Source organism: Asterias amurensis, chromosome 15 (assembly GCF_032118995.1).
Source record: "Asterias amurensis chromosome 15, ASM3211899v1".
In the NCBI taxonomy this organism is placed as follows: Eukaryota; Metazoa; Echinodermata; class Asteroidea; order Forcipulatida; family Asteriidae; genus Asterias; species Asterias amurensis.
The window spans coordinates 17,607,962-17,635,047 of record NC_092662.1 but is presented as its reverse complement, the minus strand read 5'-3'; the positions used below and the strand labels follow the sequence as shown (position 1 = coordinate 17,635,047).

At 39.2% G+C, this 27,086-nt stretch overlaps 3 protein-coding genes and 1 long non-coding RNA gene across 4 annotated transcripts in view; 3 read left to right on the top strand and 1 right to left on the bottom strand.

Moving 5' to 3' along the window:
* Positions 1-14,051, top strand: part of LOC139948501 (uncharacterized) — a 30,908-nt gene extending 16,857 nt beyond the window's left edge. Inside the window, exons 2-3 of the long non-coding RNA XR_011787451.1 lie at positions 2,566-2,759; positions 13,925-14,051. This is a non-coding gene — a long non-coding RNA (uncharacterized lncRNA). The remainder of the gene's footprint in view (positions 1-2,565; positions 2,760-13,924) is intronic.
* On the bottom strand, positions 188-15,859 carry LOC139948499 (RB1-inducible coiled-coil protein 1-like). The gene is made up of 19 exons (XM_071946665.1): positions 15,532-15,859; positions 15,302-15,404; positions 14,373-14,499; positions 13,597-13,767; positions 13,039-13,154; positions 12,605-12,824; positions 11,371-11,479; positions 11,125-11,243; positions 10,316-10,500; positions 9,379-9,565; positions 8,860-9,003; positions 8,026-8,126; positions 5,285-7,170; positions 4,457-4,652; positions 4,148-4,241; positions 3,156-3,214; positions 2,603-2,752; positions 2,316-2,367; positions 188-1,844 (listed from the first exon to the last, which is right to left on the bottom strand). The coding sequence occupies exons 2-19, from the start codon at positions 15,367-15,369 to the stop codon at positions 1,749-1,751; spliced, it is 4,080 nt and encodes a 1,359-aa protein (XP_071802766.1). The 5' UTR covers positions 15,370-15,404; positions 15,532-15,859; the 3' UTR covers positions 188-1,748.
* An 853-nt stretch (positions 15,860-16,712) lies between these two features.
* Positions 16,713-21,685, top strand: LOC139948193 (prostaglandin E synthase 2-like). Its single transcript, XM_071946258.1, has 5 exons — positions 16,713-17,257; positions 17,723-17,907; positions 18,196-18,396; positions 19,067-19,181; positions 19,672-21,685. The coding sequence occupies exons 1-5, from the start codon at positions 16,730-16,732 to the stop codon at positions 19,798-19,800; spliced, it is 1,158 nt and encodes a 385-aa protein (XP_071802359.1). The 5' UTR covers positions 16,713-16,729; the 3' UTR covers positions 19,801-21,685.
* LOC139948194 (uncharacterized) lies at positions 21,552-26,464 on the top strand. Its single transcript, XM_071946259.1, has 8 exons — positions 21,552-21,685; positions 21,957-22,418; positions 23,058-23,154; positions 23,630-23,689; positions 24,148-24,222; positions 24,767-24,901; positions 25,321-25,410; positions 25,623-26,464. Exons 1-8 carry the CDS (start codon positions 21,589-21,591, stop codon positions 25,675-25,677), a joined length of 1,071 nt encoding a protein of 356 aa, XP_071802360.1. The 5' UTR covers positions 21,552-21,588; the 3' UTR covers positions 25,678-26,464.
* The last annotated feature ends 622 nt before the right edge of the window (positions 26,465-27,086 follow it).

The window sequence follows — 27,086 nt, the reverse complement described above, 5'->3', positions numbered from 1 at the left end:
CTCTATATGCACGGAGGCTACCTCCATACTCTACAGAAGTTAGCCTTGGGTTAACTGTGTCTCAGTTGTTTTCATCTCTCGTTCAGCTTCTTCCATTTTCAGGGTGGGGATAATAGAATGAGATGGGGAGTACACCAGATCCACTAAATGAAAGAAACAAAACCATTTATATTGATTCTATTAACGGTGCATTTATTGCACAACAATTTCAAAACAAATCTTCAAATCACTACTGCCTCAATAAAAACACATAACAGCATCCTCTCAAAATGCAAATAACTGCATCCACAAATACTTTGTACCACACATCTTCATCCCTGTAATTCTATTTTCGGAAGAAAACAAGTTTTTTTCTCAAAATATTTTTGGATGGTTATTGTCAGTTTGATAGCAGGTAAGTCTTTCTGATGCGCTATTTTATTTTTTTAGTGAAAGTCTACTTTGTCCTGCGATCAGTGGCCATCAAGGCCCTGAGTATAGTTGTCTTCTACATTTGTATATTGTAGGTGCTGGTGTGGATTTCACAAAGAGTAAAGACTAGTCTTATCTCGAGTTAGGATGAATTACTCGTCGTAACTTAGGACTAGCCTTAAATTCTTAATATCTCCTAGGACTAGTCCTAATTGAATAGTCCTAACTCTTTGTGAAATTGACCCTCGGACATTTTCGATTTGGTATCTACTTTGAGCATGATCGGAATACCCTACAATTAATTCATATAGCCCATATGCTCAAGTGCCATCTTTTACATATACCCCAATGAATCCTTGGAAACCGAGTACAGTTATAAAATCACTCAAGCTTGGTGGCAGCAGACTTACAAAGTATATCGATTGTTTTTTGGAGACATGTTAATGCTCAGAACTATAAAAAATAAGATCAGTCTGCTGCCACCTAGTGTTCTCCCAAAACTGGGTTTTCTCATGGACAGGAAATCGGCTTAAGAGCGTGGAAAGGTAGTGGGTTTCATTCCCATTTATTTCATTTATTTGGTTTGGTTCACAAGACTAATACAAAAGATACTGTGTATGCAGTGCATCACAAGAATACATTATGTGTCACCGATTTCCTTATTCCATCAAAGCTACTATAATAGACACTACCATTAAACCCTTTGGCTTATGGCTTCTGGCTTAAGGCTCACAGCTTCTGACTTTGCGGCTTCTAGGACAATAACCGATTCTGGGCTATGCAGTTACATGCAAAGATATTAAACAAACAGCCTAAAGAGGCTGAGCAAGCTTTCTGACATTCAGATTTGCAATGGAACATCCTTACAGTCTTACACTATCACACTAAACATGGTGTAAGGGTCTACATTGTATTGTACAGTATTTGGGTTATCATCTGACATAATGAAGGTTTATACTGGGTATACTATCTACAAAGTACATGCACATTTAAGGTATAAACAGGGTACACGAATGAGGTAAACTGGGTACATATTTCAGGTAAACTCTGAGTGTTTATCATTGGTCATACTTTTAACTCTGTGTCTGGCACAAAAGGCGATTTTTGATAACTTTGAAGTGAGGTTGATATGGAAATACCTAGGTCACAGCGCGACCATCTTGTATCTCTACCCTTTAACTTTTTGTACCCAAACCGAGGCTGATACAAAAATAGTCTGGTTCCATTTTTTAAGTACTATTGCTACAGCTAAAGTAGACAAGGTTCCGGACAAAGATTGGGTATGTGAATAAAACCCTCACATCAGCCCTATGCTTTACCGCACCAAATTCTCCAGATTAATTGGTAGTGCTTGGATCTTGCTTAATATCGTATCTCTTAGCTTTAACACGGTAGAACTTGGTTCCTATGGCAACCTTGAAGCGATTGTTTGCCTAGAAGTTTGAAAAAGAGAAGCAGCAGTCAGTAATCTAATAAAAACCCATTCAATTATAAATCCAAGATCGTTATCAATCGGTTTGCAGTCACACGCCATAGAATATGGCGCCATAGACATGTTACGATTGATTGCTTGATCGATTCACAGTATTTTGCTGTATAGATTGTTCCCAGAGAAATTATGGAATTGTAAAAACTACAGAGTTCAACATGAACTTGTCCGCTGTTTATCTACTGAATTTGAGGAGTACTTTTCGAATCGAGAGATTGCAGTCGAGTTCATATCCCACTCTTGTCAATTTTGTCTTTATTCAACCCAAAATTACATTCACTATTGCCAGAGAACTCTTAGCATAATACAATTAGGCTCACAATTATGTCCTGATAAATTTCTATTTTTTTTAAATTAATGTGAGACAAGAAGTAAAAGCTAGGGTTAAAAACAGCGTTTAAAATTAAGGGCTCACCTTTTTGGCTTGACAGTACTCTTTGTCCGTAACTCTGCCGATAATCCACTGCCTGCAAACATGTACATACGGAAATAAAAGTCAATTTCAAGACTAACCCTAAATGTTCAAAATCAAGAGAGGCAAAGCAAGTTATTTTCTAGTCTTTTAAGTTTCTACTCTACAGTGCATTTAAGCGACGGGTTTCATGACTGGAGTCAAATACAGTACAATGTGATCACTCATGAAGAGTGTGGCTTTATCATTTCAGTTGTTGTGTACTCCTTGGACAATGGAAGAGAGTTTACCTCTTAGGACCATCGGATGCTTGATGCTTCAAATCAAGACCTGACAGTGACTCGGAGTGGACGAAGTAAAGAGTCGGTTCAATACTGAACACTACGTAGTTATCTCTAGGTTCCTCAAAGAAGATGAGAACCAAGTCTCCAACGCTGATGCTAAGAGGTAAGACAATAAGAAAGATTTATGGGTTGAACAAAGAAAACTTGACTAGGGTGGGACTTGCAATCGCCGGATTAACGTGCTATCAACAGAGCTATGTAACCATAATGTTGGTGGTCTCCCTATTATTTGTCAATATGTTTTGTTGGTAGGTTCACATCCCACTCTAGTCACTCACTATGGTGGGCTTTGTAGTAGGTCTGATACAATAATGAACCATCATACCTGGTCATGACTTTAAAAGTCTTCATAAGTCTTCTTTTTTAGATAGTCAAGAAAATTTATTAAGTTTTCAAAACTTACTCAATGATGGGTGTTGGTTATAGAGAGAAACATAAACTTTACTTGGCCTTGGGATTTGAATTATTCTTGGAGAGATCTTCTGGTTTTTACACTTACTCAATAATGGATATTTTCTCTGTCCTGGTCGAAGAATTTGATGAAACCCGTAGCTGCATCTGATGAACAAAAAACAACACTTCATTAAAATCAATCTTCACTACTGTAAATTAAACCACTTGTTTAAATACACTTATCTTAAAAACAAACGGGGAGTATTTATCGAGAACAACTGACAGTCAGAAGAATGGTCCATCATCCTCATCATCAGGACCCAATTTCATAGAGCTGCTAAGCACAAAAATTTGCTTAGCATGATATTCCTTTCAATTCAATTCAATTCAATTCAATTCAATTCAAAAATGGTTTATTAAAACATGACTCGCAGTTAAAAAACTGAATTGCACATGTCAACATCATAATATGTTAAAAAAATTACATCAAGTAGAAGTAAACAAAGAAAAGGACATCAAATAAAAATAAAATGATAAAAACAGGATTACCAACCAAATTTCCATTTGTTGCATATTGCTTGTTACTGGTTTTCAGCTGTTGTTTGCTCATCCTGAAAATCATGTGGAAACTTGGTTGGTAATCCTGTGTTTATCGAGGCAGAAATTTCATGCTAAGCAATTTTTTGTGCTTAGCAGCTCTATAAAATTCGGCCCTGATCAAGCATTTACTATCATAAAGTATTATGCACACAAAGAGTTGACCCTCCTCCTCTTCTTATTATTCTCCATAAACTTGTAATCTATAGTCAATATCTATCACTCAAAACCACAGTGGATTGTATTGAATGGTCAGACAGTAGGAGGGTTGACAGTGTACTTTCACCAAATGATATCAGACTGCAGTCTTGCAAAACTGTTATATTATTCAAAACCACAGTGGATGATATTGAAGGGTCAGACAGTAGGAGGGTTGACAGTGTACTGTATAGATACCTCCGCCACGTGATATCTTATTTCAGACTAACATACACATCACAGAGAGTAGAGACTGATCAGACAGTCAGAGATTGTTTAAGTCAATATCAAGACTGTATTTACCACTTGATGTTTGAGAGCACTGCACTCCTGTTCTTTTGACCTCAGTAAGGCTTGAAGCCTGCCCTCTGTAGCCGATTTTGTCACCATTGTATCACTGGAAAAGACACCCAAAATATTTTCAAATAATATCAGTTTGTGGCATGTCTTGAAAGAGCAGTTGAGAGCACTGGGGTCGATTTCACAAAGACTAGTCTTATCTCGTAAAGCACTACATCATAAAGTATGACAATAATTATATGATCAACATCTGGGCTTCTAAAACTTCTAAAACTTCCTTGTGGCCAGAGTTGAAGCTCCGACATATCTCACCATTCACTGGAGACAAGTAACTGGGCAGGGCCTGCAACAGAAGCAGCATCCAATCTCTGCTGAAGCTCAGTCAGTTGGGCTTCCTTTTTGAAAACATCAACTTTAAGCTCCTTCTCAGATTGTCTTGCTTGGTGCAGGGCTTTGGTCAGCTCGGATTCAATGTCCCCTTTATCTGTTAAAAGCTTCTCTATAGTATCTGTCATTATGTAAAAGCAGTTAAAGGTCATGGATCTGCATGGCAAGATGCCGAGTGCAAGAACTGTCAAGTAAACCCATGCTGGCATTGGATTAATATTTAACAGAGACAAATGGGTAACCTTCTATGGGTAGATCTTACCGGGGTCTGTACTTGGATTATTTAACATCCGTAAACTAACCGCGACAATGGTAAAACAAACTGACTGACTACATATAAACACATGAGGGCGCTACACAGTGACCTTTTACTTGATGTAACAAAATACGACCTAGCTTGTAAAAAATGGCTGAAGATAAGCACAGTACTCCCAAGGGAGCTAAGATGGTTTAAGGAATGAAATAAATGACCCACTGACCAGGGGTAATGATGTTGGAGCACCATAAGTGTCACTGAGTGGCGGATATGAATTCCACTATTTTCATTATTAGAACTGATTAACAAAAAGGATCCGAGTGAGATTTAAAGAAAACACCGAGTGCCTCATTTTTATGAAACTGGGGGACATGATCTTCCAAGACAACTTGACTTATTGACTTTTCGAAGCACCGTCACAACGCAAAATGAGACTAGGTATTTACATACCATCCCATCCACTCACAGACTCGCAGTATCTGTTTACCAAAACATACCTTGGTTTCGATTTTGATGTTCTGATAGCTTGGCTACTTTCCTCCTGAGTTCTTCGATAGTCTTATCCTTCTGGACCGCCACTCTAGAAACCGCTTCATTAAATGCCTGCTGGCGCTCTGCCACCATGCCAACCTGCTCCCGGTCTAAAGTTTTCATAACGGAGCTACTCATTTGTGCAACATCTCCAAGTTGCTCATCGCTTTCTAGTTTCCCTTCAGATGTTTCCGAGACACTGCGAGTACACGTGGTGAAAGATTCTTCCATTTCCGTCATTCTAAGATGACTTGATTCAATGAGCTGTTCATGGAGAATGCGGACCGAGCGTAACTCTTGTTTAACATCCTCCGAAGTTTCATCATGGATCTCCTTGACTTGTAAAAGCTTATTTTGAAGTTCTCTGCACAGCAGTTGGACTTTATCCCGATGATTGGATTCCAATCTCATCTTAAGATCATGCAGTTCATCTTCCTTGGCTTTGTTTAAGGATTGCGTTAACTCCTCACAAGCAGCATCCATTTTGAGTTCTGTGGTCTTTCTAAATTCAGCCAGCTCGTCCAGCTGTGTGTCTTGGAGATGACGCTGCTTGACATCCAGCTCTTGGTTGTGTTTCTCCTTCAGCTCCGTTCTCAAAGCATTTAGAGCTTGCTCTTTCTCTGCTGCCAGATGATTCTGAAGCATCGTAACTTCCTCCTCCGCAGTTTCTCTCATCATCCGTATAGCATCTTCATTTTCTTTGACAGTGTTCTGGAGCTCCTGGATATCCTTTTCTGATTTACTCTTGACGACGATCAACTTTTCTTTCTGCTGCTCTTCTAGTTGGGATTGTAACTCCTGCAACTCCTGACAGCTTCTTTCTTTCAGTGTGGAAAGCTCTGCTTCTTTCTCTGTTAATTGTTCCCTTGCATCATGAAGCTCTCGTCTGCACAATTCAACCTCTTCCTGGGTTCTCTCCAGGTCTTGTATTAAGTCATTACATTTAGCATCTGATTGCACTTGTAGAAGTTCCACTGCTTCGCTTACTGCAGCCTCTTCTCTTTCTTTGAGGAGGGATTGTACCTTGCCGCAAAAACTTTCAACGGATGAAACGCTTGTGAGAATTGTTTCATGGAATGCACGCTGTTCAAACTTTACAGCAGTTCTCATTTCAGTAAGATCTGATTTGAGTTTGTGGACAGAGGTTTCTATTTTGGGGATAATAGACTTCATTCCTGTCTGAGAAATCCTCAACTGATCTGCATACAAGCTCCTCTCATCTTTAATTGATGCTAACTTTAACTCCGCTTTCTCCAACTGATCCTGAATCTCTTTAATTTTATGTTGACTCTCCTCTAAGGATGCTTCTCTTTCTTGAATAGTTTCCTGAAGTATTGTGACCTTCTCAACAAACTCTGAAACTGAGTTGTCTTTAATAGGATGCTTAGATAGTGAATCCATGTCATCTAAGGGGCTCGTTACAGCCGAGTAAAAATTCCCTTCAGGCGCCGTCAGCAACGACGCAAAGGGTGTCTCCCCTTGGGTAGACATGTCCAGAGGACTCAGTTCTAGGTCTGGAGTGGTGGCCGCTGAAACAAAACTGTCAACATGGCGAAATGACAAGGATTGAAAAGTTTCTGGAACGGTGATTCTGTTACTACTTGAATCTATGGATGACAGTTCTACTCCTGCTGGGAGAGAGTTTGGTCTCAGCATGTTGCCGTCTGGAGTTGTACGATCTGTGGTCGAGATCTTTGCATCATCACTTTGTGTTCCTTCGGTCTCGATGGATCTCAGTTCTTCTATTTCTTGTATGTTTAAACTGGTCTGTGTTTGTTCATCAGAGAGAGCTGGTAATAACGCCTTAGATAGGGCACATTCAGAACCCAAGTCTGTCTGCTCAGCTGGCAGCCTGTAAGAATAAAACAATTAGAAAATCAGCAAATAATAATAATAATATTGAACCTTGCCAGTGCACACCGTCTGTCAACAAGCCATTTTGAGATACGGTGGACACATTACTATAACACGTTTTGATTTGGGTAAACTTGTCTGTATACACGCAAACCAAACAGTGCACTCCTGTAGTGGCCACCGTACCTCTAAAAGGCTTATGATGACAATCCTGGCGCAAATGAACTGGCAAGACCTCCTCACATCTCACTGCTCTACCTCCATATTTGAAGAGACTCTTGTCCAAAATGTGTCACTCGCTGTTCTTTGTCTTTCTAATTAGAATGTAATTGATGAAGGTTAACTCGACCCTATTAGTGCATAATTTGTTTACTTAATCCTACTCTCGATTACTATTTCTGGTGAGCTGGCCAACCATTTCAAACCACTCAACTACATGGGTTATGTATGGTAGTACAACTATGTACAGAACTAACTGTGTACACATTTGTACTGTGTATACTGTATGACATGATACCATAATGCATACTGGCACAGTTAATCTATCATTCAAATTCTTTGTGGATGATATTGAATGGGACGACAGTAGGAGGGTTGACTATGTACTATGAAGATGCATTCATCACGTGTTATCATACTGCAGGATGGCATAGTTTATCTATCCTTCAAAACCTTAGTGGATTATATTGAATGGTCAGACAGTAGGAGGGTCAACTGTGTACTGTGAAGATGCATTCACCACATGATGTCATACGGCAATCTATTCAAAACCACACCAATTGATACTGAATGGTCAAAGAGTACATCACTGATTTTATTGCAGTTTCCGTTTAACATGCAAGAGAGAACCTACTTAAGGATGTGTGCTAATTCTGGAAGTTTCTCTCTCATGCTGGTGATATCAGCATCTTTGATCTCAGGAAGCTGGGTGTCAAAGTCTTCTGGTTGTGTAGTCTGAAAAAAATGAAGAAGAAAAAATTGACCTTAATATAAATATGATGTCATTGGACTTTGGAAGGGCCCGCTTTGTTGAGGTTAAAAGATGAGTTGTCATCTGCCCACATTAAGCCTTGAGTGAACAAGTATCGTAACTATTTCATCACTGTAGTGTCATCATCTCAACTGTCACATGACATCATTGCATAATGCCAAGACAGAAACTGACGTCTCAAGTGGATAATCACTACTTGTAATAACATGGTTAGGTTATTGGAGTATTAAGGTACTCAAGGCGCTGAGCAAAGAGAGAACAAATTTTAAAACAGGTTTTGATGTTTTTAGGAATTCTGAGACTAATTTTTTGTAGCACCATACAAGGTAATGACGCACATTCAGTAACGACTGCCAGAAACACAGGGGCGAACCCTTTCTCTTAACAAAAAATGTACTGGGTTCTTGTACTTGCGTTACACAACACACAGAACAAAGGGCTTTACTTCCCATCTGAAGGTTGATGCAATAACGGTCAAGTGTCTTGTTTATGGATCGAAGTGTCACAACTGTGACTCAAACCCATACTCAGCTTATCATTGACACCTAAGCTTAAATTCGGTGTGTTTGACCACGCCACCCCACAAATATGGGAAAACAGTGATGTCAAACAGGTATACAGGGGTTTTAGATCAAAGGGGTACGGGTAACAATTGAGAGGAGGAAAGTGATGAACACAAACTGAAATTTTACTTACAGCAAAAGTAGGTGGGACTTCCCCAACCAGGCCTGGGAAGAGCACATTGAGAAAGTGGCGTTCCATACTTGAAGCAAAATTTCTCCTTTTGACCATCTCTGACTGGTGGCTTGCTAAGGACGTATCGCAAACTTGTCCAGCCCACTGATAGAACATTGAATAAATAATGGCACTGCGTTTAACCGAGGGTGAATCAAGGGAGTATCGTATAAGAGCAACTTATTGCCCGAGACCCCAAGACCGAGTGGAAACTGGGTCAGGGTTTTCAACCAAGGCCATGGAACTTCAGAATGACATTTCAGCACATTCTCTTTTAGTTGAGAGTTGAGACGTCGACAAATGTAAAAGAATAATCTGGACATTAATCAAAAGATATTAAGATAGCTTTTATTTCTTGGGAAGATATCTTCCATAAAAAAGGGTCACCTTGTAACTATTTTATTTTAGGTTTTAAAGGTTTAAACAATTTAACGAAGAGCCCAACAAGTTGTATTGTAAATAAAATAGCAAGAAACTTACAGCAGTGAAGTGACTAGAATACAGTCTCCTTCGATACACCTCTACAATGGCAGAAGCGTACAGCTTGGGGGCAGCATACACTTGGCGAACAATCTCAAGACGCTTTCTAAGACGTTTAAGGTTCTCATGATAGACTAACATTTTACTATGGACAGCACTTATCTGCTGCTCTACATACATGATCCATCTGAAGAGCAAGTTTGGCACACACAAAAATCAGCATGAACAGACAGGTCAAGTCATTAAAATATCGAGTCTAATACTTTTTGTTGTTAGTTGCTTTTACTGCGTGCTTTCTGAGTCTCTCTCTCTATTCATGTATTTCCACTTCACTGTTTACATTGTATGTTACAGTTTGTTACCTGTTCATGTTTGTTGTGTTGTAATTTAGCCTTCAAGAAAGACTCTGCTCTGGTTGAAACGCCAGGCCATTAACTATTCTTTTGCATTTATACCATAGGTCCTTTTGGTTGGTAAGCAGTTTCCAACAGCTAATTCTATTTTCTCACTTTTTGTTGTTGTAACAAGACATTGTTTTCGATACACCAAGGAAGCTTCACAGAGTCAAAGCTTCCATGCAGCAGAGAATGCTGTGTTTGTAGTTATCAGTGTATACTTACTTGGAGGCAGGTCGTTTCATTTTAGTTTTATGGCAAATATAAGCTTCCTCATCAGGGCTTAATTTCAAGGCTCTGCTTACCGCCGAATTCTGCGCTTACAATCCTCATTCTCCGCTTGCACAGCAAGTGCCCAATTTCTGCGCTAGCTGTGTAAGCGTAGATTGCCTAGTAACCTGGATAACCCGTGAAATACGCATGAGGTAAGCAAAGAATTTCCTGCTTCCGTAAGCGTTGATTCTTTGCTCACGATAAGCAGAGCCATGAAATTTGGCCCTGTTGATCTTGTTAATGTTTTACATGTTTCTCTGGCCCTTTACCTTAGTCGGACGTGAAGGTTATGACAGAGTTCCTCCTTCGCGGCCTGGCAACGTCGACTTATCTCAACAAGTTGGCAGTGTTTCTTGTACATTACAGTCAGTTGCTGCTGGTGACTCTTGCAAAGATCCGGTAGTACGGACGTGTCGTTTAAGTTACTGGCTCGAGTCTGATTCTGTACCATCCCCTGATTAGAAAGCATACAAACTAAAACATTACCTGGTTCCACCTTCAAAGAAAACCCTGCAGAATCAAAATGAAACTACTGGATTTATCTCAGTAAATTATCTTATATGTAAGTAGATAAAACGCTACAATTGTATCAACAATACAAAAGGATAAAGACAGGTACTGTTCTTTGATTCATTGGATAGACATGCAAAGAACCACAGACACCAGACTGATATTACACACACGAGCAAGTGTTTTATGTAAGTAACTACACTTGGTGCGGCTCGATTAACTTCCCCGAGTCGACCCCAGTCTGTCCCCGGTACATTCGAATAAGACTGACGTCATTCCAGGGGCACACCCGGGTCAGCCCCCAGTGCCCTGCTTGGGGAACGGGTCACTTGGGGCTGGCCCGAGGTGCATGACGTCACACTGAGAGGGTGAGTGATCGTTCGATTAGCTCTTGTCAGGGGCTCACCCAGGAGCACCGCTGGGTCAACCCAGGGAAGCTAATCGAACGCACCCACTGTAGGTCATGCAAGGTCAAAGGTACATCTGGCAGAAAACTTGCAGGTTGTAAAGGTCAGTATCTGGAAGGGCCTGGGCCTTGAGGTGTAATGTCAGATAGTCAAGCTTATACCTGTGCCATCTCAGCTTGTTCTTGTAAGACCTTCTGGGCGTTGGTGAGGAGCTGCTCCAAACCAAACAACCTCTCTCCCAGACCTTTAACCTCCTTCATGCTCCCATTGTTTACATCACCTGTTGACAGTAGCAACAAAACAAAGACATTCTAATAAAAAAAAAATTCTGCTTACCAGAAAGTTGTTTAAGCACTATTTCTGCATAAGGTGCAAAAATAATTTTTAACAGATTTGTCTAAACTTACCCAGAGTTTTGTTGATTTCTGTTGACATAGCATCAAGAACCTGTTGATTGAACTGGTCAAGGCTCTTTGTACACTGCTGTGCCATTTGCTCAAGTGTGCTTCGTTGGTCCTGTAGTAAGTAGGGGGAGTGATCGGCGTATCTTCTTAGTGTAACAAGGTTTGGGGACAAGGTTGTAACTCAGTTTGTAAACAAGGTCAGAACTTAGTTCGGCACAGGGTTGCCACTTAAGTTTGGGAGAGGTTGTAACTCAGTTAAACAAGGTCGTCAATCAGACTTGGAACAATATTCTAACTCAGTTTGTATAAAAGGTTGGAACTCAGTTTGTAAACAAGGTTGGAACTCAGTTTGTAAACAAGATTATAACTCAGTTTGTAAACAAGGTTGGAACTCAGTTTGTAAACAAGGTTGGAACTCAGTTTGTAAACAAGGTTGGAACTCAGTTTGTAAACAAGGTTGGAACTCAGTTTGTAAACAAGGTTGGAACTCAGTTTGTAAACAAGGTTGGAACTCAGTTTGTAAACAAGGTTGGAACTCAGTTTGTAAACAAGGTTGGAACTCAGTTTGTAAACAAGGTTGGAACTCAGTTTGTAAACAAGGTTGGAACTCAGTTTGTAAACAAGGTTGGAACTCAGTTTGTAAACAAGGTTGGAACTCAGTTTGTAAACAAGGTTGGAACTCAGTTTGTAAACAAGGTTGGAACTCAGTTTGTAAACAAGGTTGGAACTCAGTTTGTAAACAAGATTATAACTCAGTTTGTAAACAAGGTTGGAACTCAGTTGGTAAACAAGGTTGGAACTCAGTTTGTAAACAATATTCTAACTCAGTTTGTAAACAAGGTTGGAACTCAGTTTGTAAACAAGGTTGGAACTCAGTTTGTAAACAAGGTTGGAACTCAGTTTGTAAACAAGGTTGGAACTCAGTTTGTAAACAAGGTTGGAACTCAGTTTGTAAACAAGGTTGGAACTCAGTTTGTAAACAAGGTTGGAACTCAGTTTGTAAACAAGGTTGGAACTCGGTTTGTAAACAAGGTTGGAACTCGGTTTGTAAACAAGGTTGGAACTCGGTTTGTAAACAAGGTTGGAACTCAGTTTGTAAACAAGATTGGAACTCAGTTTGTAAACAAGATTGGAACTCAATTTGTAAACAAGTGTGTAGCCCAGTTGGGGTGGGTGTGTTGGTTAAGGGTATTCTGTTAATCTTTCTTTGACTAATCTTTCTTTCTTGTCACCATACCTGACTACTAATCCACTGCATTAATGAGACAGTGCTCCCGTCTTGTAATATCTCCTTATTGATAATACAGCTCTCCTCTACTAAGCAAGGCAGTAGTGGTGTCTTCTCTAGAAGAATCAGTATTTCTTCAAACTCCGTCAGCTGGAGCAAAAGCTGAGGTCGATCTTCAAGGAATTCTTTCATGCTCTGCTTGAATGCGACAGCACGTTGCTCAAAAGCACTGCAAGAAATGAGCAACATCTTTGTAAATAACTCATGGTCAACTTGCTTGCATCTCTCCTCCGCAAGGCGTGTGTTCTAGATAGACATGGCGCATTAAGCCTCGTTGAGGACAAAACTTGCATAAAACAAAATTTTGAATACAAAAAATCTGATCGATACACTTTAGCGGACGAACAAGAAAGTAAACAAACTACTGCAATTTAGACTTGTACCTTGTAATATCTTCGAGATTAGCCACAACTGCCATCCATCCTTGTTGTTGTAGATGTTGATCATGTACAAGACCCTCGCACAATCGGAGATTCTCCTTGGCAAGATCATGGAATTGCTGTCAGTAAGAAGCAAAATATCATACACAAGTTTCAGGCTCACTCAAATAACAGCTGTATTATTCAGCTGTGGTTTTAGCACATGTAACAAGACATAACAGCCTTAGAATATTTTGTCCTTTCATAAGACTGTATGAATAAACCCCATGCAAAAAAACAAAAACAGAAAATGTTGATATTGCATTCCCGAATCACCCCACCCATCAGAATCATGTTTGTTTTATTCGGTTGGACTGAGGACTGAACTAGTAAACTTGGTTTATACATGACATTAGGCATACCACAATAATCAGAGTCCAACAGTTTGGTGTTGAGTTACTGGTAACTGAATGGTGTTGGAAATCACTCAAGTGACTTTTAATCAATCTATTTCAAGCCAAATCTTGTGAAATGTTAACAATTTTGTGATTGTCCCGTGTTAGCCAGACTCTACATGTTTACCAGGGCTAGTTGAGTCCGTGCCACGACAGCACTATAGCTATGAGGAAGGTTCTTCAAGCCTTCAACTTGTAATCTGAGTTTCTCCTCACTGCTCTGTTGTGTGATGGATGTTATAGGTGGGATCGCTGCTTCAATGGTGCCCTTACTAAACAAAAAGATGGGATTGGTATCCTATAAGGGATTTAAAAACATGGTACATAATTAGTCAAAATAAACAACTTTTTCCTTACCACTTCACATCTGATGACATCTGTAGATGTTTTTTTACAGACTTAATTTGGAAATATTTAGTGCTAGAACAATTTAAATTTTCCTTTATTTTTTGCAGACATATGGACGTTGACGTTTTTACCCACCCCGCCTTTCCAGTGTTTTGAGGCAGGCCTACATGTACTGTGGTATACAAACATGGCATACAAGAATGGGCAGGCTGCCACTGTTCGTCATTATATTCAGCTCAACGAGAGGTAAGTCAGAGCGCTAAGCATTCCATCATTTTCTACAGAGCATGCCTACTACTAAATGTTCTCATATTGCACAACCTCCTGAATGAGAATTTAGGCCTACAGGTCTGGTATTGACAGAGGCAATGAAGGCGATGGCCTTGTTGCACCCTGGACTCTACCTTTGTGCCCTTGAAATGCTCCAATAGAAATTTACAATTTCCTCAACGAGGACATTTTACTAAGGATGTCATGGTGCCCTTGCCCTTTCAAAAATGCAGCATACAGGCCTGGGCCTATTTAGGATTAAGGATCAAGTTGAGATGAATTTACCGTTCCAGCACTGTAGCTACAGACTCTAATGTGAGGGTCAAGACTCTGACCTCCGCTAATCAGAAGGACTTGTTTGTCCACAGGGAGTTGATACTCCAACGCCAAGGTCTCCTGCAGCCTCTGTACACTGTCATATCAAGAAAGAAAACAAACAAATCGTCAAATCAACTCATTGGCTTTCCTACTGTCTCAACATTCAACATCCACTACAGTTAATTTGAGACACAAATGCAAACCTACAATAGATCATTAGATGGATTGCAGTACGCGTCATTATCCGCCATCTTTGAGGTATTTACACGTGAAAAGTGCACGCACGTCTGCGCTGCGCGTGACTCTTGTGCACTTTCCACATAAAATACATCAAAGACGGCAGTCAGTGACGCATATAGCAACCCATCTATACGTAATGTTGTGAGTGCAACCACACAGAGCATTTATTTTAACAGTACATACACACAGCTCTATGTTATCTTCTTTATGGACACTCCTTACATGTATCACACGTGTGAAAACACTCTTTATGCGTTACACTTTACAGGGCTCAAATTTAGGGGGAAATCCACAAGATTACCAGACTTGTCCTGTCTTCAGTTTACTGTTTTAGTGTTTACCATACCAGCCCGACATATCACTAGACTCGATCTGGCGGTCCAGTGTCAAATTTGAGCCCTACAGGCTGTACCTGTATACAAACATGATAGACTGAGTTGTTAAGAGATTGGTTGTTGCCAGCTTGGCGTTTATATCCCCCTGTGCTGTGGGAGTTTGCCAAGTTCCCTTGACGGGAAGATCATCTAAACAAACAAACACACGTGACCAAGTCAAGTGTGTAATCGAGAAAAAGCAGACGTGACATTAACTAAAAAGTGTCAGCATGGTCAGGAACAATTATCCGCCTTAGCTAGCAGTCAGTTTAACTTATGTACCTTTCCATGGTTAATGCCATGTCCAGTGTCAGCATAGACCCAGTGTTTACCATAAACACGTACAGCATGTTGTCCTTTCAAAATAGAGCAATATTTGGAAAACCTGCAAAAACATGTGATAATTTTAATATAAATTATATGAAGTGAGGGCAGAAGTGAGTAACTTTGAATTTCGAATGAATATAATTAATAACAAAAATAAACAAAATCAAATCGAAATCGTAACTTACCTATAACAAACACAACATGTCGAAGAACGGAGAATATAGCATGTGATAATCTGACGAAATGCAGTTTATTGCGTGGCTACTCAGATAAGATCAAATGACTCATTTTGTAAGCAACTTTGACGTTTAAGGGGTCCATAGTTTACAGGGCAAAAGTGACTCGCAGTGGCAGGATTACTGTGCAATTATTTTGTTATGAACTGCCATATGTTCGGGTTCCGATTTAGCATGTCGTTATTATCTGCTTAACAACACTGGGTACCAGTCTGGAGATTTTTCATTCATCTTGTCAAGCGCGCCCTCTGTTGAAATTTACTTATTCAACTACATGCAGGGTTTTCTTTTTTTGGGGGAAACAAGTGTTGAACAAAGCGGTTTGTGAGAGTGGGATTTGAACCCGCGACCACTGGATCATACTGAACTATCTTGACCAAATGTTTGCGGTCTCCCTATTTTTGTCAATAATCTTCCCCGAAGGCGCAAGTCAGAAGCCATTCAGGCTTTACTTGTCGTATAAAAATTAATAAAGAATCGAACGCCAAGGGAGGAATTTGGGATGCAACTTTTGATTACGAATCCAATTATAAACCACACAAGGGAAACTGACTAGGTCGCACGTCAATAAAATAATTTGGGGTTGTTCAAGACGATGAATAATTATGATCGGTCGAAACTGGTCGAAACGTCAAGTTGAAATCACTGCATTATGTCTCATCATGGAGGAAATGCATTCCTCCATGGTCTCATCACTTGCAGGCAGGCGTGGCCCATGTGTCTTCCGACGGGCGCCCGGGTTGTAAAAATTAGAATGACATTAGTTAGCCTGTGGCGGGTAGTAGTTGATTGAATAATGAACCGTCATTTGTTGTTGACAAAGTTCCATGACATTATCATGTTTCAATCATAATTAATTTTCGTTCTGAAGAAAGTGTAAAACAAAAAATTTTACAATACTTTTTTTTTTTTTTTTTTAAATGGTAGGCTTGAGTGACACTATTATATTTATAGACTTGTGATTTTTTCCCACTTTCCATAAAACTATCTACATGGCATGGCCAACTATTAATGTGCAATTCTGTCTCAAAAATCAACCAATCCTGAGATAAGAAGAAGCATTGTTTTTTCCAAGTCAATGATACTGCCACATCGTTTCCCAAACTTTATCAGCTGTAAAAATCACACTAGGTGGCGCACTTCAAAAATGGCGACTTACACAACTTCCCGTGCGATCTTCCGAAGCCTAAAAAATCGACGAAATACATTACTCAAATTCAACCAAAATGCTTTATTGAGACCACAGATAGGCGCCAACAATGCTAGGCAAGTATCTGGTTTCTTTTGGCAAGAATTGAAGCCCGGTAAATCCATGAAAAATCTATGCGCAGGAGTCGGGATAGCGACCGGTCTGTTGTTTTCGTCCGTCCTGGTGAAGCAGAACCCCCGAAGATATTTGCTCTGTTCGGCGGCGAGCGCCCAGACTCTGGTGCGGTCTACCGCGAATGAGACGGGTCAACGTTTGCTCTCAGAAGGAGATGCCTCTCGTCTGAAGCTGACTCTATACCAGTATCAAGTGTGTCCATTTTGCTGCAAACTGAGGGCTTTTCTGGATTTCTACGGATTTCCTTATCAGATTGTCGAAGTGGATCCCATCCGAAGAAAGGAAGTGAAGTTCTCTGAATATCGTAAAGTACCAATCCTGGTGCAAGAAGGACAAGACGGCAACAAATCAGTAAGTTGCTCAAGATTTTTAAAATAAATATGTACTTTTTGTTGACAAATAAACCTTACTATTTATAGTAAAAATTCTGTTAAAGTGTTCAAAAAGATTAAAGCAGGAGCTTTACAGGGTTCTTGTCATGATCAAAATGCCATTGAATTGGGCTAGTGTATTTTCATTTTTATTTTTTGATGTTCCTAATTGTGAGGCCGAGGGTTCTCGGAAAAGTTAACTTATAATCATCACTTCACTAGCTAGCCAAAGACAAATCCATGCAATTAATCAGGTACGGTAGGGACTGAAAATCTAGTCCACACATAGTGCCATATACATGTATAGGCTGTATTAAAACTGGTTGGTTCAAGGTGGAAGGCTAGGAAAGATACCATTTTAACTACACCAACCCGACCCAACTCCATGTATATACACAAATTGAATGCTTCATTGGTTTTGCTTGATTTTGTTTTTGGCTTGCAGCAAATGAATGATTCATCAGTCATCATCAGTGCCCTGACAACCTTCATGACTACCGAGGAAAAAGACTTCCAGAGGATTATCAGCTTCTTCCCTCAGATCAATTCTCAAGACAAGAAAGCGTCGACTGAGTTTGCTAATAAATATGAGATTATGACAGGCACTCCTGGACGGTCTGAGAGCGAGAAGTAAGTACGTTGAGGTCAAAGGTCATAAGGTGTGTCTGATGCCTATTCGAAATGGCAGCTCGGGCTCCATCAGTTATTTTAAAAATGTTTGTTGTCCTAAACTGGAGAAACTGAAAAACAATGAAAAAAAGTGTCATGTTTTTTGCCAATTTGTTTAAAGTTGCCTCTCTGTTACTTGTGAAGTTGTGAGTTGTAACATACAATATAAGATATTACAAATATTACAAATATATTATGAATATTGAACTCTAAAATGGCTTAAATTTGTATAAATTGGTTGTGTTTCAGGGAAGAGAAACAATGGCGAGAATGGGTGGATCATGTCTTAGTTCATTACATTCCTCCGAACATCTACCGCAATCCTTCAGAATCTATTCAAGCATTCTCCTACATATCCAGCCACGGGAAATATAACGCCATCGAGAAGTTTGTCATCAAGTATGCCGGTGCTATGGGGATGTTCTTTGTCGCCAAGAAACTCAAGAAGAAGTGAGTTTTGGGTGTTTTTTTTGGGGGGGGGGAGAATTTATCCTTAAAGGAACACGTTGCCTTGGATCGGACGAGTTGGTCTATAAAAAGCGTTTGAAACCGTTTGTTATGAAATGTATATGGTTAGAAAGATGTTTTAAAAGTAGAATATAATGAACCACACAAGTATCTCTCAAAATTGCACGGTTTTCTTTTTACGTCGCGAACTATCACGGTCGGCCATTTATGGGGGTCAAAATTTTGACTCCAATAAATGGCCGACCGTGTTTTTGGACGAGGTAAAAAGAAAACCACGCAATTTCGAGGCATATTTGTGTAGATCATTGTATTCTACTTTTACATCATCTTTCTAACCATATGCGTTTTATAATAAACGGTCAAAAAACGCTTTTCAAAGACCAACTCGACCGATCCAAGGCAACGTGTTCCTTTAATGGACAGTCTCAAAATCCCTTCTAGCAAGTTCTTAACATTTGTTGGATATAGAAGATTGCAGGGCTAAGCAACAGAAATCTTAAGTTACTTTTGGTTAGGTTTAAAACTTCTTAAAGAAATCCCCCCTAATCTATTGAAAGTGTTTGATTCTTTTAAAACAAAAGTGAGTTATTTCCTCTTTTAGTTATTTGGTCGTCGTCTTTTTTATTGTTGCCATTTTCTTGTTGTAATTTAGGTACAATCTGGACGATGATGTAAGGTCTTGTCTGTACGGTGCGGCTAGAGACTGGACTGTGGCTGTCGGAGATCGTAAATTCATGGGAGGAGAAAAACCCAACCTTGCTGATCTGGTAAAATATCTTTGTTTAGAATCTTGACTACTGAGTATTGTTTATTAATAATAATATTATCAAGTATCATATGTCTTCTCAATATAAAAAATGTGGCCATAGTTATAAGGAAAGCAAACCTAGATGTTAATTCTGCATCCAGGATAAAGAATATTATTTAGTTTTTGCCCTTATCTGGATATGCATTAAGCTCTGTACTTTCTCAAGTCCTGTGACAACAAATCGGTAGATATATTACTCGTTTGGGATTTGAATCCCTGATGTTTCATCACTTGACCACTGAGCTAGCCCGGTGGCAAGAGGTAGCTCTAATCTATCAAATTCAGAAAACTGTAAGTAAAAAAAAGTAGTAAGCAGTTTGGTCTCATAGCAAATATTTCTGGTGAATAGACTGTTCTGAGGTTTGAGATCTGCTGTTAATTGAGACCTGCTGTAAATTGGCAGCCAATTTAGATGTTCGGTATTAATCTTTTTTTTTTTTTTTTCACAGGCTGTTTATGGTGTACTTAGTTCAATAGAGGGTCTGGATGCGTTTAATGATATGCTTCATCAGACGGATATCGGATCCTGGTATCAACGCACAAAGAAAGCGGTCAAGAGTCACGCTGGATCCAGATGAGTTCATCATTCTCTTTTTATATTTACTGTAAATATAAACACAATGTCGATAAGTTGTTGTCATTTTGAAATGTGGCAAGAACTGCATAAAAATCAAAATGAAGTATTTATTGAATGTAAGCTTGCCAGGGAACAGCTTGGATGTCATGGTGTGTGGCATTGGCCTTGATCATCAGTGGCATTCATCTTGTAGACGTCATTCTTCATCTTAACCCTGTAGAAACCATTCATTTCTAAACAATCGTCTCATAACACCCAGGCATTGCTAATAATAATGTGGATTTCTTGAATCAATTTGTAAAAATGTCTAGAGATAAGTCTGTAACGAGTCATTGGATTGTCCTTACCTGGTGATGTCCATATGAGTGTTACTTTTAGGGAAGAATCTTGGTCCATTTTGAAAACAACCCTGAGCCATCAGTGTTCCTTCAAACACCAGTTTAACTTTTAAACAATAAGAGAGGCAAAGTTGTTTCACAAACGGATGGCTAATTCTTTAAAAAGTAGAGCGAACTTATTGAATAAAGTAGACAATAATGTTCATTTATGGTTAAGTCTTACTTGATGGTAATCTTTTTTATTTATGGTAATAAAGAACGCATTTTGCATTCAATAACCTTCAACAAGCATGTACATTGTGCTGGCAGAGTGCATCATTTAAAATCACAGTTGATGATAATGAGTGGTCACACAGTAGGAGGGTTGACTTTGTCCCGTGTATATATGCATTCACTACATGATATCATATTCCAGGCTGGTGTTTTATTATCACTCAAAACCACAGTGGATGAACTTAATGGAAATGGTGAGACAGTAGGAGGAATAATTTGTGATTTATGCCTTTTTTGCATGGTTTACATGTATACAATTATGCAACTAGTTATCATAATAATTATTAAGTACACATTATAGAACCTCAATTTGAGACCACTGGTAAAGTAGTTTTTAAAAAACCCAACAAAACCCAAACAAACCGAGTCAAGGAGTTAAATACAATGTAATGATTTAAACCGTTTAGGTTAATATCCAGCTCTAGTTAAAACAAACATTAAACAAGTAAATACGTTTATTGACAAGTGTTTTATGTATAAATAAACATGGCCATGTTGTTTGAACTGATGTATCTGTTTTAGAAAAAACCTTTTTATTTGTGTTGCACTGTTTCTGATATTATTTGAAGCAGTCTTGTCTTAATACCCGGGTTAAAGAATATTCACAAAACATCAACCAACCTGCCCACTCCAGAGCCGGCCAACCTTCAACCAACAATTTAAAAAACCACAAACAACCAACCACTTCCAACCACGCGTGGTGCGTACCAACCGTCACGCGTGCACCGTTGAACTCGTATTTTGCAGACGCACACCCTCTTGTAAACACAATCCTCATTGCAGAATCAAAAATATTTAGTTTTATTTATATATTTGGGCATTAAACGGCACATTCGTGTTCACTCTTATAAGTAGCTGGACTGTATAACATCTATATGCCAAGTCACGACTTTGTTTCTTGCTTGTATCTTTGAGCTTTTTTCTTTGCAATTTATCTCAGAGCCCAATAAAATGAATAATATTACAACAAATGTTGCGGTTTGAGCGCGTCACACGCAGCAATGCGTCCAACGCAGAGGCTTCACGCATAAAAATATCGAATTTTTTCGACAACAAAAAAGCGGTTTGTGAATGATGCACGAAGGTTTGATGTCCACACAGTTTCCAGTCCAGAAACTCATCTACGTTTTTGATGACAAACATGTACAAATAATGTGATCTCGTCAGCTGAGAACCAAATGAAGACAGACGGCCATCCCCCGTTAACTTGGACTATTCTCCTTGTCGTTGTATGCTGTATGGAAATTGCATCTGGCAGCCCATCAAACAGAAAAAGTAGGTCAAGTTTTGTACAACATAGTTTAAAATTTCAAAGATCCGCGGGGCTCAACTTCATAAAGCTATTGAACAGAAAGTTCTACTTGACAACATTCATTTTGTTGACAAGCAAAAATTGAGTGCCTATAGTTGCAACAATGTTAACTTAATGGGATTATGACTGGAAGGCCTACCCAGTTTTTGCCAAACAATGTTTTTCTTTGCTGAGCACGTTTTTGTGTTTATATGGGCCTTAGGCTTTATCTTATTATTTTCTTTCATTTTGTAGAAAAAGAAACGCGAGATTCCGAACTGCATCATGATCAACGCATGACAGTCGATGAAATATTGGAGGGCCTATCAGCCAGCGGAGGTATTTCGCTAGACACGGGCGATTTAAACCCTAAGAAACTACACAGTCTGACGGAAAGGCTCGCTCTCCTTGAGAGTGCCAGACACAAAGGAAATGGAATCAAGAAGCATCCGAAAAATGTGAGATCGAAACGAGACGCGGATGGTGGTTTAGATCCTGCTTCGCTATTTGGTGATGGGGGTGATTATAGCCTCGTCAATACTGTTTTATTCGAGGATTGGAGTGAGTGCAATGTCTCATGCGGGATTGGATTCAAGACGCTTAATCGGCATTGTGAAGACCCGTCAGCTTGCGAGTCGAACGAACCTGAATGGCAACGATGTCTTGGAATCGACTGCAAGAGCCGCAACTATCTAGAGGCTAAACTTGCATGCAGAGGTGAGAGTTATGTCCTTAAGAAAATAGTTTTACAATAATGGAAACTTTATACATTACTAGTGTCTTTACACTACACAATGCAATGAAACAATGCTTCCAAATACTCAAAAAGAGTCATTCATAATCCTTCACCCTAAACAGTTGTTAAAGAGTGGAACACACCACCAGACATCATATCCATCACGGACAATAAGACCATTAACCCTTCCTCAGCAAGTAACTAAACCACACCGAACACACTTCTTGTTTTGTTCTAATAATGTGAGCTATGAGTATGACTTATGAGAATATCTATCAAGATCCAGATCCAGAATGGCTACCAAAGCCCTGGTGGTTGTCATTCACTTTTGTGTAGAAGGTTTTCTGTGTTCATTAAGTACAATTTTTCAGAAAAGATAAAAGAACAAAAAAAGTACTCCACCAATAATATGTTTGGTTTGTTGCGTATAAAAATACGCCACTCGAGCATAGCCCTATACACCAAGTTATGCAGTGACGTCACCAAGCCGCCATCTTAAAACTATGATGCACAGCTGCTGAAGATCAGCCAAGGAGAGGAGCGGGAGCTCAACTTAAAATTATGTATTGTGTGCATAAAGTTTGTTAAGGTGTTGTTGTTTTTCTCTTCAAAATACATAGGCGGATCATCGTCACCTATAATTGGAATCGTAATTGGTATAACTATTACACTGGTAACGGGTGGAGTGGTTGTTTTCATACAGAGGTTTGCTTTCGGGTAAGTAATACTCTACACCCTAGAGGGCGCTATCGATATCACGTTCTCTGGTCCAATTCTCATTCACTGTCTCCAATTATTGGTTTGTACTACACAACATAAGATTTCCTATCGGTAGAGCCTCAATTGTGTTGTATAATATTATGAGATGCTCGACAAAGCAAACTATTTATTTTATATAATGAACAATTAAATTGATTGTGAGACTTTAGAAAGTTACGCTATAGGTGGCAGCAGACTTACCAGGTAATATTTTCAAGTGTTTACGTAGTTCTGAGAACGCGCGAACTACCATAAACAATGGACTACTTACCCGGTAAGTCTGCTGCCACCTTCCGTCCCAAAGACCCACACTGGGATCGATCCCGTGACCCAGCCATTTTAAAGTTCTGTCCCTACAGTGTGTTGGGGTTTTTATTTATTAAAAAAACCTGTGGTTTTTAAACAGAATTAGTTTCCTTTCTTGTTTTCACAGGAAAGATTCATCGAAGACTGAGAAAAGTGAAAAGAGTAGTTCACGCCCACCTAAGACTCCGTAAGTAGACACGATATATTTACGATTGTATTGAAAAGGTTTTTCGCGTTGAGCTATTAATTTTCTTAATTGAATTGAATAGTTGGAATAAAAAACACGCACCCCCTTTCTTGCTTCAATTGGAGGGTTGTCTGGCTAAATTAGCCAACTCATAGACGTCCCCTGTCCTTAATCGCAAGAGGTGTGGACACGTATAATAATACACATGTACGTTGGATTTAACTGATAATCTCCAGAACCACAAACGCCGTATGTAGTGATACGAGGTCAAAGGTGATGTGTGACGTCAGATGTTCAGGCTAGCCAGAACTGAGCACGAATTTTAAATCATTGCTCGTACCGGGGATCCGGGAGGGGTTTACCTCAATTCTCACGATAACACACCAATTCTTGATTTCTCCATGGTAATTTAAATACATGCAGTCAAATTGATATAGTACCTTTTGTTTACGATTTAGTCCAAGGCATGACAAAGCGAAAGACGATGAAGATGAACACATCTATGAAGAGGTCGACGGATCATCTAAAGAAAAGTAACAAGTAGAAATAGTTATGCTCAAACCGATTGTCGGTAATTATAATTGTAAAATAATTTCCTCAAACCTGACCCTTGTGTCGTCCGAGCTGGCGTTCTCGGCAGTGGGAACTCTGAAACTACCCGCATTACAAATTTCTTTGCTAAACAAAATGAGTGCTGGGGCACCAGTTACTTAACAATGTAAACTTTATGGAATTTTGGCTGGTAACCAGTTTCTGCAAGCAATTTGTCTGTGCTTAGCAAAGTTTATGACCACGGGCTTTACGAAATCCAGGTCCCAGGGGTCTTAGCCAGATTTCCACGACAGAAATATGGCACCAAAGAATTTAACTTGAAGTTTTATTCTGCCTCATCTTGTCCCATTTCTGGGTAATTTGTGCATTATTCTTGTCATACTGACCAAGAAATGGATGAAGCCCCACTGAATGTAGAATTATGCTCAATTCTGACATGGGCGGCCCTGGGACCGTATTGCGCAGTAGGACACGAACGGTACAGTAATTTTTAACTAATGCCCCTTTGTATTTTTTTTCTTCCAGGAAAAAAGAAAAATCAAAGAAGGAGAAAAAAGAGAAGAAGAAAAAAGAGAAGAAGGGAAAATCTAAGAAGAAAGCTGACGACAGAGATGATAGTGATGATGGTTACGTTGATCCAGATGAGCTTAATCAACCTGGGTAAGTTTCTAAAATGAAAACATTGACGACTAGTGTAGACTCGAAATCAAGCCGTAATTTCCTTCTGAGCAGCGCCCTCTATTGATTATACGTACATTGATTATAACCGCCTAATTTCGACATTAACGCCACAATTAAAAAATCTTCAATTTATTTTGCGAATTCGCCGTATTTTTGACAGTATTTTTATTATGTTTATGAGTTTCGTCATTAATGCAAGATATAAACAATTAAACCTGTATACATAAACATTATGATGCAAGACATTTCCTGATGGAAGCGCCCGGTCAAAAGTATTTTTCGATTGGAAAGAATGCACTCCAAATATACAAGATATATACCAAATATGAAGCATTGATGTGATAACCGAAGATGACTAAAACAGTTTAGTATGAACTCTTTATTATTTTGACCTCTAGCTCAGAAGATCTTGAAATTCATAGACTTCGGGATCCGCCATCTCCCCCAGCGGGCAGAAAAAGCAAAAAGTCACAGAAGAAACAAAAAGAGTGAGGACGTTTTCCTTTTTTTTCTTCCAGTTTTGTGAATTTAGGAACAAAGGAAAGATGGAGCAATATTGCTCCATGGTTTAAAATCAACAAGTTCACGCAGTCAGTGGCCTAATTTACAAGTCTAGTGATACGAAGATTCTTTTCCAAGTAATGCTTAGGATTCTGATTAATTATTAATTATTCGTTGTTTATTTATTTTCTTTTCGAAGGGAGAACGCGTATGAAATTCCGATGGAGAACGACTACATTGAAATTGACGAATGAGATGTCAATACCGCCCTCTATCGTCTCATTATTCATTAGTTGATTAGATAATGCAACGTCACGGAACTTTTACATTTTGTTTACGGGAACACTCAGTCCCGAATCTCGTGGTCACTTATTTACTACTTGTAAAGTTGATTTATCACCGGTGCAAAGTTAACATCTTTTAAAGACAATCCTCTACATGGCCGGGTTTGTTTTTATTAAACGCATAGGGAAAATGCAAAACTTGCATTTCCTTTCCAGAAACTGTGTAGGGGGCCTACAAAAACCAATGGGACCTAAGTATCACTACTCACTTGATAGGGGATAATGTTTGAGGGACTTGACCCCAGTTAATAGTTCAAGTTCACAGTGTACTCCATCGCAAGTACAGACTGGGCAAGTCGTGCCAATATTCAAACTCCCCGGACCAAGTTGGTTTTATGAGTTTTATGCGATTCTGTCTCCTAAAATTACTTTAGTTTGACGTGATTTATGGTTTCATTAGGGCATATGAAATGTTTGGGGGAAAAAGTATTGTTTTACAACTTATTTGGGAGAAGTGTTGATTCTGAGAAGAACCCAACAATAACTGGTTCTGAAAGGAACCAAAAAGAACCATCCACTTCTTCTCAGAACCAACACAGTTGGTTCCAACTAATGAGTTGAACGTACGCACGATTCTGCTCCTTCCAACAACTTTAGTCTAATTTATAGTTCTTTCATGACTATTGTTTGGAAAGTAAAATTTAGCCAATGAATTGAGATACGAAAGTAAAATAAATTTAACAAATCGACAAAGAAATCCAGAGAGACTTAGCCTCTGTTTCTAGTTTTACAATAATTATGAACTGTGCCCAACTGATGTCCATGTTATCATTAAACCATAGAGAAGGACCCGCACAAATTCTGCAATTGGCAACAAAAGACTGTTTTTCTTACATAGGACACGTCTGAACGCGTCGACCAAACCTTATTTGTTTTACAGATCACTATAAACGATCATGTAAAAACCACGCATCGTTTAATCCCACGGCGTGTTTGCCAATGTGGGGTGCGAGAGTGGGATTATCCCCGTTGATCTGTTCTCCCTCAGGGGAGACTCTTACCTTCGATATAGTCAAGGATCCCAGTGCTTATCCAGGTCTTTGACCCGTCGGGGCTGAAGAGGACGTACCGGAAAGCCCCATGGTTTCGCTCCCTCCAGGGCTGATGAATTGACCAGTGTGGGTGGTTGCTTCAATGAAAGATTACAGCTTTATCATTATTTTTTTGTTCACAATTGGAAACTCGTGTGAAGACCAAAATATTCTTTCAACTCAATATTTTTTCTTCAATTCAATTCATATTATTTGCATACGTTCAGAAACACAGCATTACATAATGCATATAATAGCAAATAGTAATAGTTTAAGAATGTTACGATT

Coding starts and splice junctions, on each gene's coding strand:
- LOC139948499 (XM_071946665.1), bottom strand. CDS start 15,369: ATGCTGTACGTGTTTATGGTAAACACTGGGTCTATGCTGACACTGGAC. Junction 11,480..12,604: donor TGCAGTGGATTAGTAGTCAG/GTATGGTGACAA, acceptor TACTTACTACAG/GACCAACGAAGCACACTTGA. Junction 11,244..11,370: donor AGAAATCAACAAAACTCTGG/GTAAGTTTAGAC, acceptor TACTGTCAACAG/GTGATGTAAACAATGGGAGC.
- LOC139948193 (XM_071946258.1), top strand. CDS start 16,730: ATGGCGACTTACACAACTTCCCGTGCGATCTTCCGAAGCCTAAAAAAT. Junction 17,908..18,195: donor GGACGGTCTGAGAGCGAGAA/GTAAGTACGTTG, acceptor GTTGTGTTTCAG/GGAAGAGAAACAATGGCGAG. Junction 18,397..19,066: donor GCCAAGAAACTCAAGAAGAA/GTGAGTTTTGGG, acceptor GTTGTAATTTAG/GTACAATCTGGACGATGATG.
- LOC139948194 (XM_071946259.1), top strand. CDS start 21,589: ATGAAGACAGACGGCCATCCCCCGTTAACTTGGACTATTCTCCTTGTC. Junction 22,419..23,057: donor GGCTAAACTTGCATGCAGAG/GTGAGAGTTATG, acceptor CAAAATACATAG/GCGGATCATCGTCACCTATA. Junction 23,690..24,147: donor TCACGCCCACCTAAGACTCC/GTAAGTAGACAC, acceptor TTTACGATTTAG/TCCAAGGCATGACAAAGCGA.